The 15,139-nt window shown below is 38.1% G+C and overlaps 1 protein-coding gene across 1 annotated transcript in view; it reads right to left on the reverse strand.

Moving 5' to 3' along the window:
* Window positions 1-1,327: 1,327 nt before the first annotated feature.
* The window catches only part of KCND2 (potassium voltage-gated channel subfamily D member 2), a 515,909-nt gene continuing 502,097 nt past the window's right edge, over window positions 1,328-15,139 (reverse strand). The window contains exons 5-6 of the mRNA XM_009003200.5: window positions 12,303-12,550; window positions 1,328-3,975 (exon numbers count right to left, since the gene is read on the reverse strand). Of these exons, the coding sequence (XP_009001448.2) occupies window positions 3,798-3,975; window positions 12,303-12,550 (426 nt within the window). The 3' untranslated portion in view covers window positions 1,328-3,797. The remainder of the gene's footprint in view (window positions 3,976-12,302; window positions 12,551-15,139) is intronic.

Below are 15,139 nucleotides of genomic sequence, written 5' to 3' on the forward strand. Positions count from 1 at the left end.
GTAGAATGAATATTAGTTACCTAAAGGATTTCCTAGAGAAGCTAGAGAAAGAAGTAATTAGGGAAAGGGGGAGAATAATCTGCTACGGTAATAATTAAAGCTTGAAGATAATGGAGGAAAAGGCAGAGCAGGGAGTAAAGAGGAAGATTAAAGGTATGATATGGATTTAATGCTATTTTCAACTAGAATATTTGATAATGATTATATTTTATAGTTATCTTAAGCAAACTTGCTGTTTAAGACTTGTAATTCCTTAGAAGTAAAAAATCTAACTCTGTAAAGAATATTTTACTATCCTAATACAACCAGCTGAAGTAGATACAATTTAAACCTTCACAGAAAAAATTTAAACTTTCATTAAAAAAATACAGTGTGCCTACATAATTGTGTTGAAAATTCAGATGTTTACATAGTGCATAATAACAACTATTTTTGTACCAGTGAGTTAATAAAAAACAAACACCTTAATGGCACTGTAGGGAAGAGAAGACGCCTTTCTTATGAAACTCTGAGGAGCCATCAATTTAATTTCAAGAACCCTATTTTATTCTTTTGAGCGATGTTACTGGCAGACATATTATAACTCCCCGGAGGCTATTTCTAAGCCAACATTGTGACTAAGTCGAAGGAATGGGGAGGTGTGTTGAACTTTTTAATGCAAGATTGACACCTAATATATCAAAGGCTATAAATGAAAATAATTAACAAGAAAATATAGAGACTATCCACCAAGAGCATCATATATATCACCAGTTGAAATCAGTCTTTCTACTAAATCATTTCCTTTGTCTTTTTTCTTCTTCTAATAAACTCTTAACATTTTCCTGCTTTTTATCCTTTCCAGGATATTGAAGAGAAGCCATTAGTGTATGCATATTAAAAATGAATGAAAATCTATGTGTATGTGTATGAATAAATATGTATCCACATGTATACATGCATACACACAAATAGCTAGGCAAATCACTTTGCTTTCCTAAATAGAATAAAGCCTTTGATTAGGAATTTAATTAATTTCTGGCCAAAACCATTACCTCAGAGCTTCTCTGTTTAATTCAAGTAGTGGTGTTTAAGAAGTATATAAGGTTCAGGGACTGGCTTTCCTTAATTAATACTATCTTTTCTGTTAAAGTCTCTGCCTTAATACCCATTATTGGCAAAAGCTACTGTCTCTACCCATTCAGATGAGATTTAAGCATTACTTTCGGTTGTTGTGTCCATTGAGTTGTACGTCTCACAGCGCCCTCCCACATGTGTATTATGAGTGTGGCATATCCTAATTTTGGGAAAGGAATGAAATCTAAGAAAATAGGGCAACAGTCAACCATTTTCTCCTGTTCAAGCATGCACATGTTTTATTTAAGTATTCTCCAAAGGTCTATTTTTTCCAGCATAATGCAGATATTATGCTATCCTTTGAAATAAGATATATGAATTTCAAACAAAATTGTCAAAAACAATGACCTTAGTTACTCCATATGGTACACAGAAATAATTACATTTCACTTACAATACAGATGCACTTAACACAGTCATCAATAGTCATTCACCACCAACACGGTATATTTTTAAATCACCTAAAACATCAAAAAAGGTTTTTTCTTTTCCAAAAGCCTAATAAAATTAATAATTTTGGATAAGTGATAAATCAAAAGAGGTGGCAGAATTGTTAAAGTAATCTAATTGCATTTTCTTTTATGTAATATTAAGAACATGAAAATAGAACTTCTCATTGGGAATCAAAAGACATAAGTATTCCTGACTGTGGTCTCCTTCGTCTACTTTTTAAAAAGTTTTCAATAATGCCATCAAATAAGTTCCACTAGACATTGCTCTAGAAGCATAAAGTGACATGAGGCAGGTGTTAATATAATTGTTAATATTTGCACTGCTGGAAGATTAGTAACTTTTTAAAAGATGTACTAGTAATAAAGCCAGTTCTTCCCAAGAGATAGTTAAGTTTATCTTACTTTCACTCAGCAAATGTTTATTAAGATCTACTATGTGCATGGCACTGTTCTAGAAGCTATTCTAGAAATGGGAATAAAGAATTTCTGGCTTTACTTGAAAATGGTTGGATTAATCCCTTTTTAGGAGAAAATATGATAAGCATTTAAAATATCTCATCTCTAAAGAGGGATAATTATTAAATGTTTCCATGTACAGAAGCTAAGCTTTATTCCTTACAGTGGTGGCTTGGAGTGAAGAAAAACTTTGCAGTTGACATTAAATTTTTTTACACTGTCACGTGCAGACATGTCTGCTGAAATAGTTTAAGGGTGAAAAGTTATAAAGACTTTTCACTTAAATGTACAGAGATCAACTTTGCATCATCAAACTCCTGTCCTCCTGATTTATTGTAGAAAATTGTACCTTGCAATACACAGGAAACTTTTTGAGATAAATTGGTTCTGCCTTCCTGAATAGTGTAGAAAGCATGCTTTCATCAAATATTGCCAAATAAAACACTCCAGTTTATCTCTACATTTCAATCCACATTAGTGATTCTCAAAATGTATTCAAGATCTAAAGAAAAATAAATAATACATCAAGTAAGATTCTGAAATAATTGAGCCTGTGATATTAGTCCCAGTCAATTCTTTACATAAAATACATAGTGATATATCCAGGATCTGGGCTTTTCCATAAACAACAAAGATGTTAGAGATAATTTATATGGGTCAACTCCTTTTTTTCTAGTTTTCGACAAGGGGATTGATGACAATCTACTTACAAGATAATTTATTTGGAAATACAAATGTAGGGAATTCACTTAAACTACAGTAAACGTTAGTCTTGTTGATGATGATAAACCCAATAGAAAGGTGCTATAGAAATACAAGAACAGATAATGCACTGTGTCACAGGAATACAGTGGACCAAAGAATATTACTGAAAAACATTTATGGCACAATAGTTTTGGATTAAAAAGTTATCTAAAACCTGGCCACACCAAAAGTTTTTCTACGTGGCTCTTACCATATCTATAAAGATCTGGAAAGTACAACAACAAAAAATCCTGATTCCTGATACAACAGTTGTACAATGAATTATTGCAGTTGTAACAGTATCTAGGTGCAAAGTTAAATGATAATTAATACTCAACTATCCGAACACTTTAGATTTACTAATGAGCATCCCCATGAGAAATACTGCAGTTGTAAAAGGAGTTTATTTGCACAGCTCACCATGGAACATGAACACTCAGCTTGTTGTAAGTGCACAGAAATTACCCCTTTCTACAATTATAGTTTATCATGCCTATTCTGAAGACAACATAAGGAAACTGAGATCACTGCTTCAAAGAATTCTAGCATGCATTATGATGGTTTCCTTCAGTCAATACAAATAAGTCGTGTGAGTTTTTTTTCACATGTAATAATCTTCATCATAGCCAATGTTCATGATTTTAACAGGAAAAAATTTTATCAAAATGTTTTCCATATTTTTTTGCTTTGCATTCAAATGGAACATTATGTTCAAAGATTTATTTTATTTATTTTATTAAAAAAGAGTTCTGATCATAAGAAGCATCAATAGGTGGCATTTCATTGTGCTCATTCACAAAGTCAAAGGGCCACAGAATATTACTCTGTATACCAGGTCAAACTGTCTAGAAATGCCGTTTGGTGGTTTTATTCACATCCTTAAGATTCGGAGCTTTGTTTTTCTTTCACTACCAAACTTCTTGCTTTGCTGCCTTAATCTGCAGAATATTTATTGTTTCTTCTTTCTTCTACGTTGAGATTCTTTTCATAGCCAGGGCTCACATTCCCTTAGACTTTATTCCAAGTGTCTTACAAAGCAGAGACTCTGACTATATTTCCTCCTGAGTACTCAGGAGATTCTGGCCTGTCGTCTCCTTCTGGTGTGGTAACTGGAGGTGTTGGGATGCTTATTATTGCTGTAGTCACATAAGGTTGTTCACAGTTTAGTTTAACACACTCTTCCATTTTGGCATTTAAACTGGATCGGCTGATAGGACAAAAAAAAAAAAGATTTAGGAAAGTAAGTTGTTTACTTAAAACTCTTTTCATACAACTGAGAAATATGTCTTGTAATGCTTACAGAAATATATAATTATCTAAGAAAAGTTATTATAATTAAAAATATCAAACACCAAACCTTAATCTATGTTAAGGTGAACATTAGTCAGTTAATAACATTAAATAAATTTCTAAAAGACACTTCAGCTTGGTTCCATCCAATATTTATCAAACCGAATGTATTCTGAAAAAAAAAATGTAAGAAAGAAAGAGCATCAAGTAAGATTTGGACAGCCTGGACTGAGCAAAGTAGTTTTAAGACAGGACCTCTGAGAGGACTGAGAAACTGCTGTGAAAGAACCATACCATATAGATTTCTTAATTCTTTTGACCACAGAATATTTTTATTTATATGTCTTTTGGGGATATGTAATGTCCCCAAATCTCTCAACTTAATGATGATAACATATTACAAAAATAAAAAAATTAGCTATTACTATCTAATATTTCAAGGTTTTCCCAGATGGTATTCTTGCACGAATTTTATACTCTATGTGGGGAAGGGGATAAATGGGAAAGGAGAGAGGAGGATATATACAGAAGCTTGAAACTAATTATTTTATTTTCATGGAAAACATAATTAGGATGTTTGTGTCCTAAGATTTTTTTTTCTAGAGACTTTTCCATTGTCGATTTCATTTTATAAAGGATATAAGACTGCAAAGCTAAAATATTTTGAAGATAGAAGTCTTATGGCTCCAAATTTTAATTTAGTCTCGGAGACATCCAATGTATGTAAATCAACATCACCTGAATTCAGAATCTCATCCAGGTTTTCAATAAAGACTTTTTTTTTGAGACAGAGTTTCGCTCTTATTACCCAGGCTGGAGTGCAATGGTGTGATCTTGGCTCACCGCAACCTCAGCCTCCTGGGTTCAAGCAATTCTCCTACCTCAGCATCCCGAGTAGCTGGGACTACAGGCTACACCACCATGCCCAGTTAAGTTTTGTATTTTTAGTAGAGACGGGGTTTCACCATGTTGACCAGGATGGTCTCGATCTCTTGACCTAGCGATTCACCCGCCTCGGACTCCCAAAGTGCTGGGATTATAGGCATGAGCCACCGCGCCTGGCCAACAAAGACTTTTGAATGCCAGCAAAGAAGTAGGAATGAATTTATAGACTCTCACTCTAACAATATATGCTATTCAATGTGAAGAGCAAAAGAAAATTATTTTGACAGAAAGTGATTTTTTAATGATATATATTGTTTAAATGTACTACTTTTTCTTTTTACATGTTTGTGATAAAAACAGTGAATAGGAGGGGACTCAAGATGGCGCTGTGAGAACAACCCAGGATTGGAGCCCGCGTTGAATTCGCAAACGGTGAGTCAGTGCTGCATTTCCAGACTGATCTTTGTTGCCCACAGAACGGGGAAACTCCCAAGTATAAAAAGACACGGGACGCCAGGCAGTAGGTCTGCCTGGCGAAGCCGGCAGCTGGGGCGGCGGCGGCCGGCCCTACCCAGCAATCCCCACAGGGCGCGCTTGTCCGGGTGCCTTGTTGAACCGGCAACCTGAGACTTGAGAGGGCTGGACTTGAGACTGAACGAGACTTGCACAGTAGCCCAGCCCAGGGGATTGCAGGGACAGATCGCTTGGGATACCCAGTGGGACGAACAAAACCGCGATTTCAAACTATCCCGGGCAGACGGTCCGAGATACTCTGTGGGGGAGGGGCGTCCACCACTACGGAGGCAACCTGCCCCAACTGATATACACGCCCACTGCTGAGGCAGCCAGCCGTTGCCGAGGCAACCCGCCCCAACTGAGATACACGCCCACTGCTGACGCAGCCTGCCGTTGCTGAGGCAACACGCTACAACAAAGAGACTCCGCCGCAGGGCGTGGCGGAGACCACAGCAGAGCCGGCAGGAACAGCGCGAATCACACAACAGCAGGGCGGAGCCTCGGCAGCCAAACAGTGGCTAGTCTGCCTTTGAGCTGGGCAGGACACCTGATCGGACATCCAAAAATAAAGCCCAAACCCCTCAACACAGAGCATTTGAGAAAAAAAAAGGGTTGTTTAATGAGCTGTGTTGCAGCAGAATCAAACATAGCAGCCTAACAGCCCTGAATGAACAACAGAGTGCACAGCTCAGCAATTAAACCCCTATAAAGTACAAACTGTCTCCTCAAGCAGCTCCCTGACCCCTCTATATCCAAAAGACTGTCATTAGGCAGGCATCATCCTGGGACAAAGAGAGCAGAAAAAGAAACTGGTAGCATCCCTCGCTGTGCCACGGCTACTAGAGGTGCACCCCAGACAAGCAGGGTCTAGAGCGGACCTCAACAGTCATACAGCGAAGGGGCTAGACTGGTAGAAGGAAAACCAAGTAACAGAAATACTTCATCATCAACATTCTGGGTGTCCACTCAGAGACCCAAACGAAAAGTCAACAACTACGCAGACGACCAGCGGACAAATCCACAAAGATGGGAAGAAACCAGCGCAAAAAGGAGGAAAACACCCGAAACCAGAACACATCGCCTCCTAGAAAGGACCAAAACTCCTCACCAGCAAGGGAACAAAGCTGGACGGAGAATGACTGTGACGAAATGACGGAATTAGACTTCAGAAGATGGATAATGAGAAACTTTTGTGAGCTAAAAGATCATGTATTAAATCAATGCAAAGAAACTAAGAACCTTGAAAAAAGATTTGAAAAAAGATTCGAGGAAATGATAACAAGAATGGATACCTTAGAGAGGAATATGAATGAATTAAAGGAGCTGAAAAACACAATACGAGAACTTCGCGAAGCAAACGCAAGTTTCAATAGCCGAATTGACCAAGCAGAAGAAAGAATATCTGAAGTTGAAGACCAACTCAATGAAATAAAACGAGAAACCAAGATCAGAGAAAAAAGCGCAAAAAGGAATGAACAAAGTCTCCAAGAAATGTGGGACTATGTGAAAAGACCTAACCTACGTTTGATAGGTGTACCAGAAGGGGACGAAGAGAATGAATCCCAGCTGGAAAATACTCTTCAGGACATCATCCAGGAAAATTTCCCCCACCTAGCAAGACAAGCCAACACTCAATTGCAGGAAATACAGAGAACACCACAAAGATATTCCGCAAGAAGAGCAACCCCAAGGCACATAATCGTCAGATTCAACAGGGTTGAAATAAAGGAGAGAATACTAAGGGCAGCCAGAGAGAAAGGTCTGGTCACCCACAAAGGGAAGCCCATCAGACTCACAGCAGATCTCTCGGCAGAAACACTACAAGCCAGAAGAGAGTGGGGGCCAATATTCAACATTCTTAAAGAAAAGAACTTTCAACCCAGAATTTCATATCCAGCCAAACTGAGCTTCAGAAGTGAAGGAAGAATAAAATCCTTTGCGAACAAGCAAGTACTCAGAGATTTTGTCACCACCAGGCCTGCTTTACAAGAGCTCCTAAAAGAGGCACTACACATAGAAAGGATCAATCAGTACCAGCCATTCCAAAATCACACTGAATGCTAAAGAGCTTCAACATAATGAAGAATCTACAACAACTAACAGGCAAAACAGCCACTTAGAATCAAAATGGCAGTATCAAATTCACACATAACAATATTAACCCTAAATGTAAATGGACTAAATGCACCAATCAAAAGACACAGACTGGCAAATTGGATAAAAATCCAAAACCCATCAGTGTGCTGTATACAGGAAACCCATCTCACATGCAAGGATACACAAAGGCTCAAAATAAAGGGATGGAGGAAGATTTACCAAGCTAATGGAAAGCAAAAAAAAGCAGGAGTTGCAATTCTCATCTCTGATAAAATAGACTTTAAAGCAACAAAGATCAAAAGAGACAAAGAAAGCCATTACATAATGGTAAAAGGATCGATACAACAAGAAGAGCTAACAATCCTAAACATATATGGACCCAACACAGGAGCACCCAGATACATAAGGCAAGTTCTTAATGACTTACAGAAGGACTTAGACTCCCACACAATAATAGTGGGAGACTTTAACACTCCACTGTCAATACTAGACAGATCAACCAGACAGAAAATCAACAAGGATACCCAGGGCTTGAACTCAGACCTGGAGCAAGCAAACCTGGTGGACATTTACAGAACTCTCCACCCCAAATCCACAGAATACACATTCTTCTCAGCACCACATCACACCTACTCTAAAATTGACCACATAATTGGAAGTAAAGCACTGCTCAACAAATGCAAAACAACTGAAATCATAACAAACAGCCTCTCAGACCATAGTGCAATCAAGTTAGAACTCAGAATTCAGAAACAGACCCAGAACCGCACAGCTTCATGGAAACTGAACAACTGGCTCTTGAATGTTGACTGGGTAAACAACGAAATGAAGGCAGAAATAAAGAAGTTCTTCGAAACCAATGAGAATGAAGACACAACGTGCCAGAACCTCTGGGACACATTTAAAGCAGTCTCTAGAGGAAAGTATATAGCAATAAGTGCCCATATGAGGAGAATGGAGAGATCCAAAATAGACACCCTATCGTCAAAATTGAAAGAGCTAGAGGAGCAAGATCAAAAAAACTCAAAACCCAGCAGAAGACAAGAAATTACTAAGATCAGAGCTGAGCTGAAGGAGATTGAGACACGAAAAACCCTTCAAAAAATCAATAAATCCAAGAGCTGGTTTTTTGAAAAGATCAACAAAATAGACAGACCACTAGCCAGATTGATTAAAAAGAAAAGAGAGAACAACCAAATAGATGCAATAAAAAATGATAAAGGGGAAATCACCACAGATTCCACAGAAATTCAAACCATCATCAGAGAATATTACAAACAACTCTATGCACATAAACTAGTAAACCTGGAAGAAATGGATAAATTCCTGGACTCCTGTGTCCTCCCAAGCCTAAACCAGGAGGAAGCTGGAACTATGAATAGACCAATAACAAGGTCTGAAGTTGAGGCAGCAATTAAGAGCCTACCTCACAAAAAAAGCCCAGGTCCAGATGGGTTCACAGCCGAATTCTACCAGACACACAAGGAGGAGCTGGTACCATTCCTTCTAAAACTATTTCAAACAATCCAAAAAGAGGGAATCCTTCCCAAATCATTTTATGAGACCAACATCATCCTGATACCAAAACCCGGCAGAGACCCAACGAGAAAAGAAAACTTCAGGCCAATATCCATGATGAACATAGATGCAAAAATCTTCAATAAAATATTGGCAAGCCGATTGCAACAGCAAATCAAAAAACTTATTCATCATGATCAAGTAGGATTCATCCCAGGGATGCAAGGCTGGTTCAACATACGCAAGTCTATCAACATAATTCACCACATAAACAGAACCAAAAATAAAAACCACATGATTATCTCAATTGACGCAGAGAAGGCATTTGACAAAATTCAACAGCCCTTTATGCTAAAAACCCTCAATAAACTCGGTATCGATGGAACGTATCTCAAAGTAATAAAAGCTATTTATCACAAACCAACAGCCAATATCATACTGAATGGGCAAAAACTGGAAGCATTCCCTTTGAAATCTGGTACTAGACAAGGATGCCCTCTCTCACCACTCCTATTCAATATAGTACTGGAAGTTCTAGCCAGAGCAATCAGGCAAGAAAAAGAAATAAAGGGTATTCAAATAGGAAAGGTGGAAGCCAAATTGTCTCTATTTGCAGACGACATGATAGTATACCTAGAAGACCCCATCGCCTCAGCCCAAAAACTCCTGAAACTGATAAACAACTTCAGCAAAGTCTCAGGATATAAAATCAATGTGCAAAAATCACAAGCATTCGTCTACACCAATAACAGACTTAAAGAAAGCCAAATCAAGAGCGAACTGCCATTCGCAATTGCTACAAAAAGAATAAAATACCTTGGAATACAACTCACAAGGAACGTAAGGGACCTCTTCAAGGAGAACTACAAACCACTGCTCAACGAAATCAGAGAGGACACAAACAGATGGAGAAACATTCCATGTTCATGGTTAGGAAGAATTAATATCGTGAAAATGGCTATACTGCCCAAAGTAATTTACAGAATCAACGCTATCCCCATCAAGCTACCATTGACTTTCTTCACAGAACTGGAAAAAACCACCATGAACTTCATATGGAACCAAAAGAGAGCCCGCATAGCCAAGTCAATTCTAAGCAAAAAGAACACAGCGGGGGGCATCACACTACCGGATTTCAAACTATACTACAAGGCTACAGTAATCAAAACAGCATGGTACTGGTACCAAAACAGAGATATAGACCAATGGAACAAAACAGAGGCACCGGAGGCAACACAACATACATACAACTATACAATCTTTGATAAACCTGACAAAAATAAGCAATGGGGCAAGGATTCCATGTTTAACAAATGGTGTTGGGAAAACTGGCTAGCCATGTGCAGAAAGCAGAAACTGGACCCCTTCCTGACACCTTACACTAAAATTAACTCCAGATGGATTAAAGACTTAAACATAAGACCTGGCACCATAAAAACCCTAGAAGGAAATCTAGGCAAAACTATCCAGGACATAGGAGTAGGCAAGGACTTCATGAACAAAACACCAAGAGCATTGGCAACAAAAGCCAAAATAGACAAATGGGACCTAATGAAACTCCACAGCTTCTGCACGGCAAAAGAAACAGTCACTAGAGTGGATCGGCAACCAACAGAATGGGAAAAAATTTTCGCAGTCTACCCATCTGACAAAGGGCTGATATCCAGAATTTACAAACAACTCAAGCAGATTTACAGGAAAAAAACAAACAAGCCCATTCAAAAGTGGGCAAAGGATATGAACAGATACTTTACGAAAGAAGACATATATGAGGCCAACAATCATATGAAAAAATGCTCATCGTCACTGGTCATCAGAGAGATGCAAATCAAAACCACATTGAGATACCATCTCACGCCAGTTAGAATGGCGATCATTAAAAAATCTGGAGACAACAGATGCTGGAGAGGATGTGGAGAAAAAGGAACACTTTTACACTGTTGGTGGGAGTGTAAATTAGTTCAACCATTGTGGAAGACAGTGTGGCGATTCCTCAAGGCCTTAGAAATAGAAATTCCATTTGACCCAGCAATCCCATTACTGGGTATATATCCAAAAGACTATAAATCGTTCTACTATAAGGACACATGTACACGAATGTTCATTGCAGCACTGTTTACAATAGCAAAGACCTGGAATCAACCCAAATGCCCACTGATAATAGACTGGATTGGAAAAATGTGGCACATATACACCATGGAATATTATGCAGCAATCAGAAATGATGAGTTCGTGTCGTTTGTAGGGACATGGATGAATCTGGAGAACATCATCCTCAGCAAACTGACACAGGAACAGAAAATGAAACACCGCATATTCTCACTCATAGGTGGGTGATGAAAAATGAGAACACATGGACACAGAAAGGGGAGTACTAAACACTGGGGTCTATTGGGGGGAAAAGGGGAGGGCCAGTGGGAGGGGGAGGTGGGGAGGGATAGCCTGGGGAGAAATGCCAAATGTGGGTGAAGGGGAGAAGAAAAGCAAAGCACACTGCCATGTGTGTACCTACGCAACTGTCTTGCATGCTCTGCTCATGTACCCCAAAACCTATAATCCAATAAAAAATTAAAAAAAAAAAAAAAAAAAAAAAAAAAAACAGTGAATAAGGAAAAGCAAAGGGAAAATCTCAATATGAAAGTTTTACTTAAATTGTTTACAAACTAACCAGAGGTAAACAATTTAAGCATTTTATTTTTTGCATTATGTTGATTTTGTGTTTGATATGGCCAAAAATACCTTTATGATCAAAATTATATATTGTTGGAAAAGATTTGTGTAGGCAGAGTTTTCATTTTTACTGTTAGACTGCGTATATTTTTAGGTGCTGTTAAATAATTTTTAGTCATATTGATCTCAATTGCATTTGTTTCTTTTATTAGTGTCCACCATCATTTCAGACTATTTTAATGTATAAGGGACTCATGAGTATAAAGTCCTTGCCCAGATAAGAAAAAGTTGTGGAGTGGAAGAGAGAAAAACACATTTGTGTGCACCCAACCATCTTTTCTTCTTTAGACCCTTTTAATACTGATATAACTGTTACTTTTAACCCTTTATGGATATGCCAGTAGAATCATTTTCCTACTTGTTACAATGCTAGTTTTGTCTCTTCCGGAACTATAGGAGCTAGGGATTCAGATGCCACATAAGTGGCAACATGAGTGCAGAAGACACACCCTGAGAACTGGCACAGGTGTGTAGACAGCACAGATTAATCTCAGGTACCTGTTAGATAGAGGTGTTCTCTCCACACATCTGATCTGAATCGTGCTGAGTTCTTGTACACTACCTCGATGGCTTCCTGACACGTTGGCATTTGGGATGCGAAAAGTTTTTTTGTGTCTTCGTGAACAGCAAGTGCTGGTGACTCCTTGTTGTGAAGACAGTGAGGGACTGTGACTTGAAGGACGATTAACAGTTGTAACTTCCATGCAGCTTTCTTCAAAGATTTGCTCGTCCACAAACTCATGATTCTGTTCCATGATTGTAAGTAAATGAAGAAACAGAGATGCACATTTTTAAAAAGGAAATACACAGCTTTATTTTTAAAGCTTAAATATGCCCAAGTACAGTTAGACTTGATACAATGGTTAAATAAAATCATTTTCATGAAAATTAGAATATCAAACCACTTCTTTTTGGCATTTGTGTGGAAATATCTCTGTAGTTAGACCTAGAGATTGACATCTATAGGCTGATTTAATGTCTCTTTATTGACTAACTTTATCTTGAAATATCATTTATTTATTTAAATATAAAATCTGGAAGGTATAAGCTAAGGAAAAAAAAAAACCCTTAAAAATGAATATAGATTAAACCTACAGGGATGTTATAAATTCCCACAGACTATTTTTTAAACAGGTTGAAGTTATGGAAAAGAGGTTATTTTAATAGAATGCCCCAAGTTAGATTGTCTGTTATATATTAGCAAATATTTTCACACGAGATGAAAACATTTCTAAATTGGAAAATGAGATTCCTAAGACACTATCCATTTTTATATGTTCCTCTAAAAATGCCCAGTGCAGAAAAATATAACTTATTATTTACGTAAGTAAAATATAATTGTCTGCCGAATGTGTCACTTTGTGTTTGACCCAGAAGGGATTAGCATTGAACTTTTGTGGCCTTTTTTGTAATCTTTGTGATACATCACTGGCATCACTGGCTGTACTCATGATCTCTGTATGCATTCGGGGTTTTTTCATCCCAATTTCCTAACTTTCAGCCCAGCAGCAAACAGTAATAGGCATCATTCCACATATCACATTTTATAGAAATATGGTATCAATTTTGTTTTTAAAATGTTTTACAAAAAACCTCCTGAAATGCTTATGCAAGAATGTCACCTCATAAATATAAGGGAAAACATTTTTGGTCTGAACTATGAGAGAATGACCTCAATTACTATTTTGTTTTTCTTTGCGTGGGTAGGGGTAGTCTTATAATGGAAGGCTTTGCACATACCAAATTCCATTTAACCATCTCTCATCCTAAAGTATTAGTAAAACAATTGAAGCAAGACACTGGCTAATAAGAAATAGATTATATTTTAGGTACTCATTTTGTCATTTGTTTGCTGAGACAAAGAATTTTGAAATAAGTGACATTTAACATTCTAGTGTTTAAAGTCTAGAGAATAATATAATCTACAAGACAGAATTTCATGTTAAATATTAAATTTCAAAGAAAAAATAGTGCCCAAAAGATTCACAATCTATTTCCTTTTCTTACAGTGCATGGTTTCACATACCTAAGTTATAATGCATGGGATTCTAATTTATCTCATCAGTGATTGGAAGTGCAGGAGTCATTCTGCTATAGGTTACTAGGTACTTTTGTAGATAGCGCAATAAAAACTAAATTAGTTGGTGTTAAGTGATTTTTTATTTTAAAAAAGCCCTTAAAAAAGGAAAATAGGGCCGGGCGCGGTGGCTCAAACCTGTAATCCCAGCACTTTGGGAGGCTGAGGCGGGTGGATCACGAGGTCAAGAGATCGAGACCATCCTGGTCAACATGGTGAAACCCCGTCTCTACTAAAAATACAAAAAATTAGCTGGGCATGGTGGCGCGTGCCTGTAATCCCAGCTCCTCAGGAGGCTGAGGCAGGAGAATTGCCTGAACCCAGGAGGCGGAGATTGCGGTGAGCCGAGATCGTGCCATTGCACTCCAGCCTGGGTAACAAGAGTGAAACTCCGTCTCAAAAAAAAAAAAAAAAAAAAAGGAAAATAAAGAAAACAAAAAAGATAGGAATAAAAACATTTTATTTATTTATTTATTTAGAGATGGAGTCTCACTCCGTTGCTCAGGCAGGAATGCAATGGCTGCCTCCTGGGTTCAAGCAGTTTGCTTACCTCAGTCTCCTGAGGAGCTCAGATTACAGGCTCCCACCACCATGTCCGGCTAATTTTTTTGTATTTTTAGTAGAGACAGGATTTCACCATGTTGACCAGGCTGGTCTTGAACTCCTGACCTCAGGTGATCCACCCACCCTGGCCTCCCAAAGTGCTGGGATTACAGGCATGAGCTACCGCGCCCAGCCAACATTTTATTATTAATCTATGATTTAACTTTCAAATTTATCCTACTAGGTTATAGACCTGTCCATATCTTTATTTAAAAATGCGAGTATAGTTATGTTACTACCTTGTTTAAAACCCTTAAATAATTTCCATGGGCTAAAGATCAAAATTGTTCACATGCCTGCAAAGCCTAACATATCTGGCCACTGCCTTTCCCTTCACCTCTTCTTTTGCCATGCTACACTCTCTCCTTCTGACCACCCTCAAATTCTTTCACTTCCTCCTAGGCTGAGTTCTTTCACATACCTAAGTTATAATGCATGAGATTCTAATCTCATGGGTGCTTATATCACCGGTTAGCTCCTTCATCGCTCTGCCTAGTTAACTCCTAGTCACCCTGTAGGTCACTACTCAAGTTTCTCCAGGAAGCATTGCCTGACCTGTCCCCACAGGGCTCTACCCTCTTTGCTCCCTTGACTGTAGTACCATTGTTGCGTTCCATGTTCACTGCTCTTTTCCAGTAACACCCCTGTCTGGGGT

Source organism: Callithrix jacchus, chromosome 11 (assembly GCF_049354715.1).
Source record: "Callithrix jacchus isolate 240 chromosome 11, calJac240_pri, whole genome shotgun sequence".
Lineage (NCBI taxonomy): Eukaryota > Metazoa > Chordata > Mammalia > Primates > Cebidae > Callithrix > Callithrix jacchus.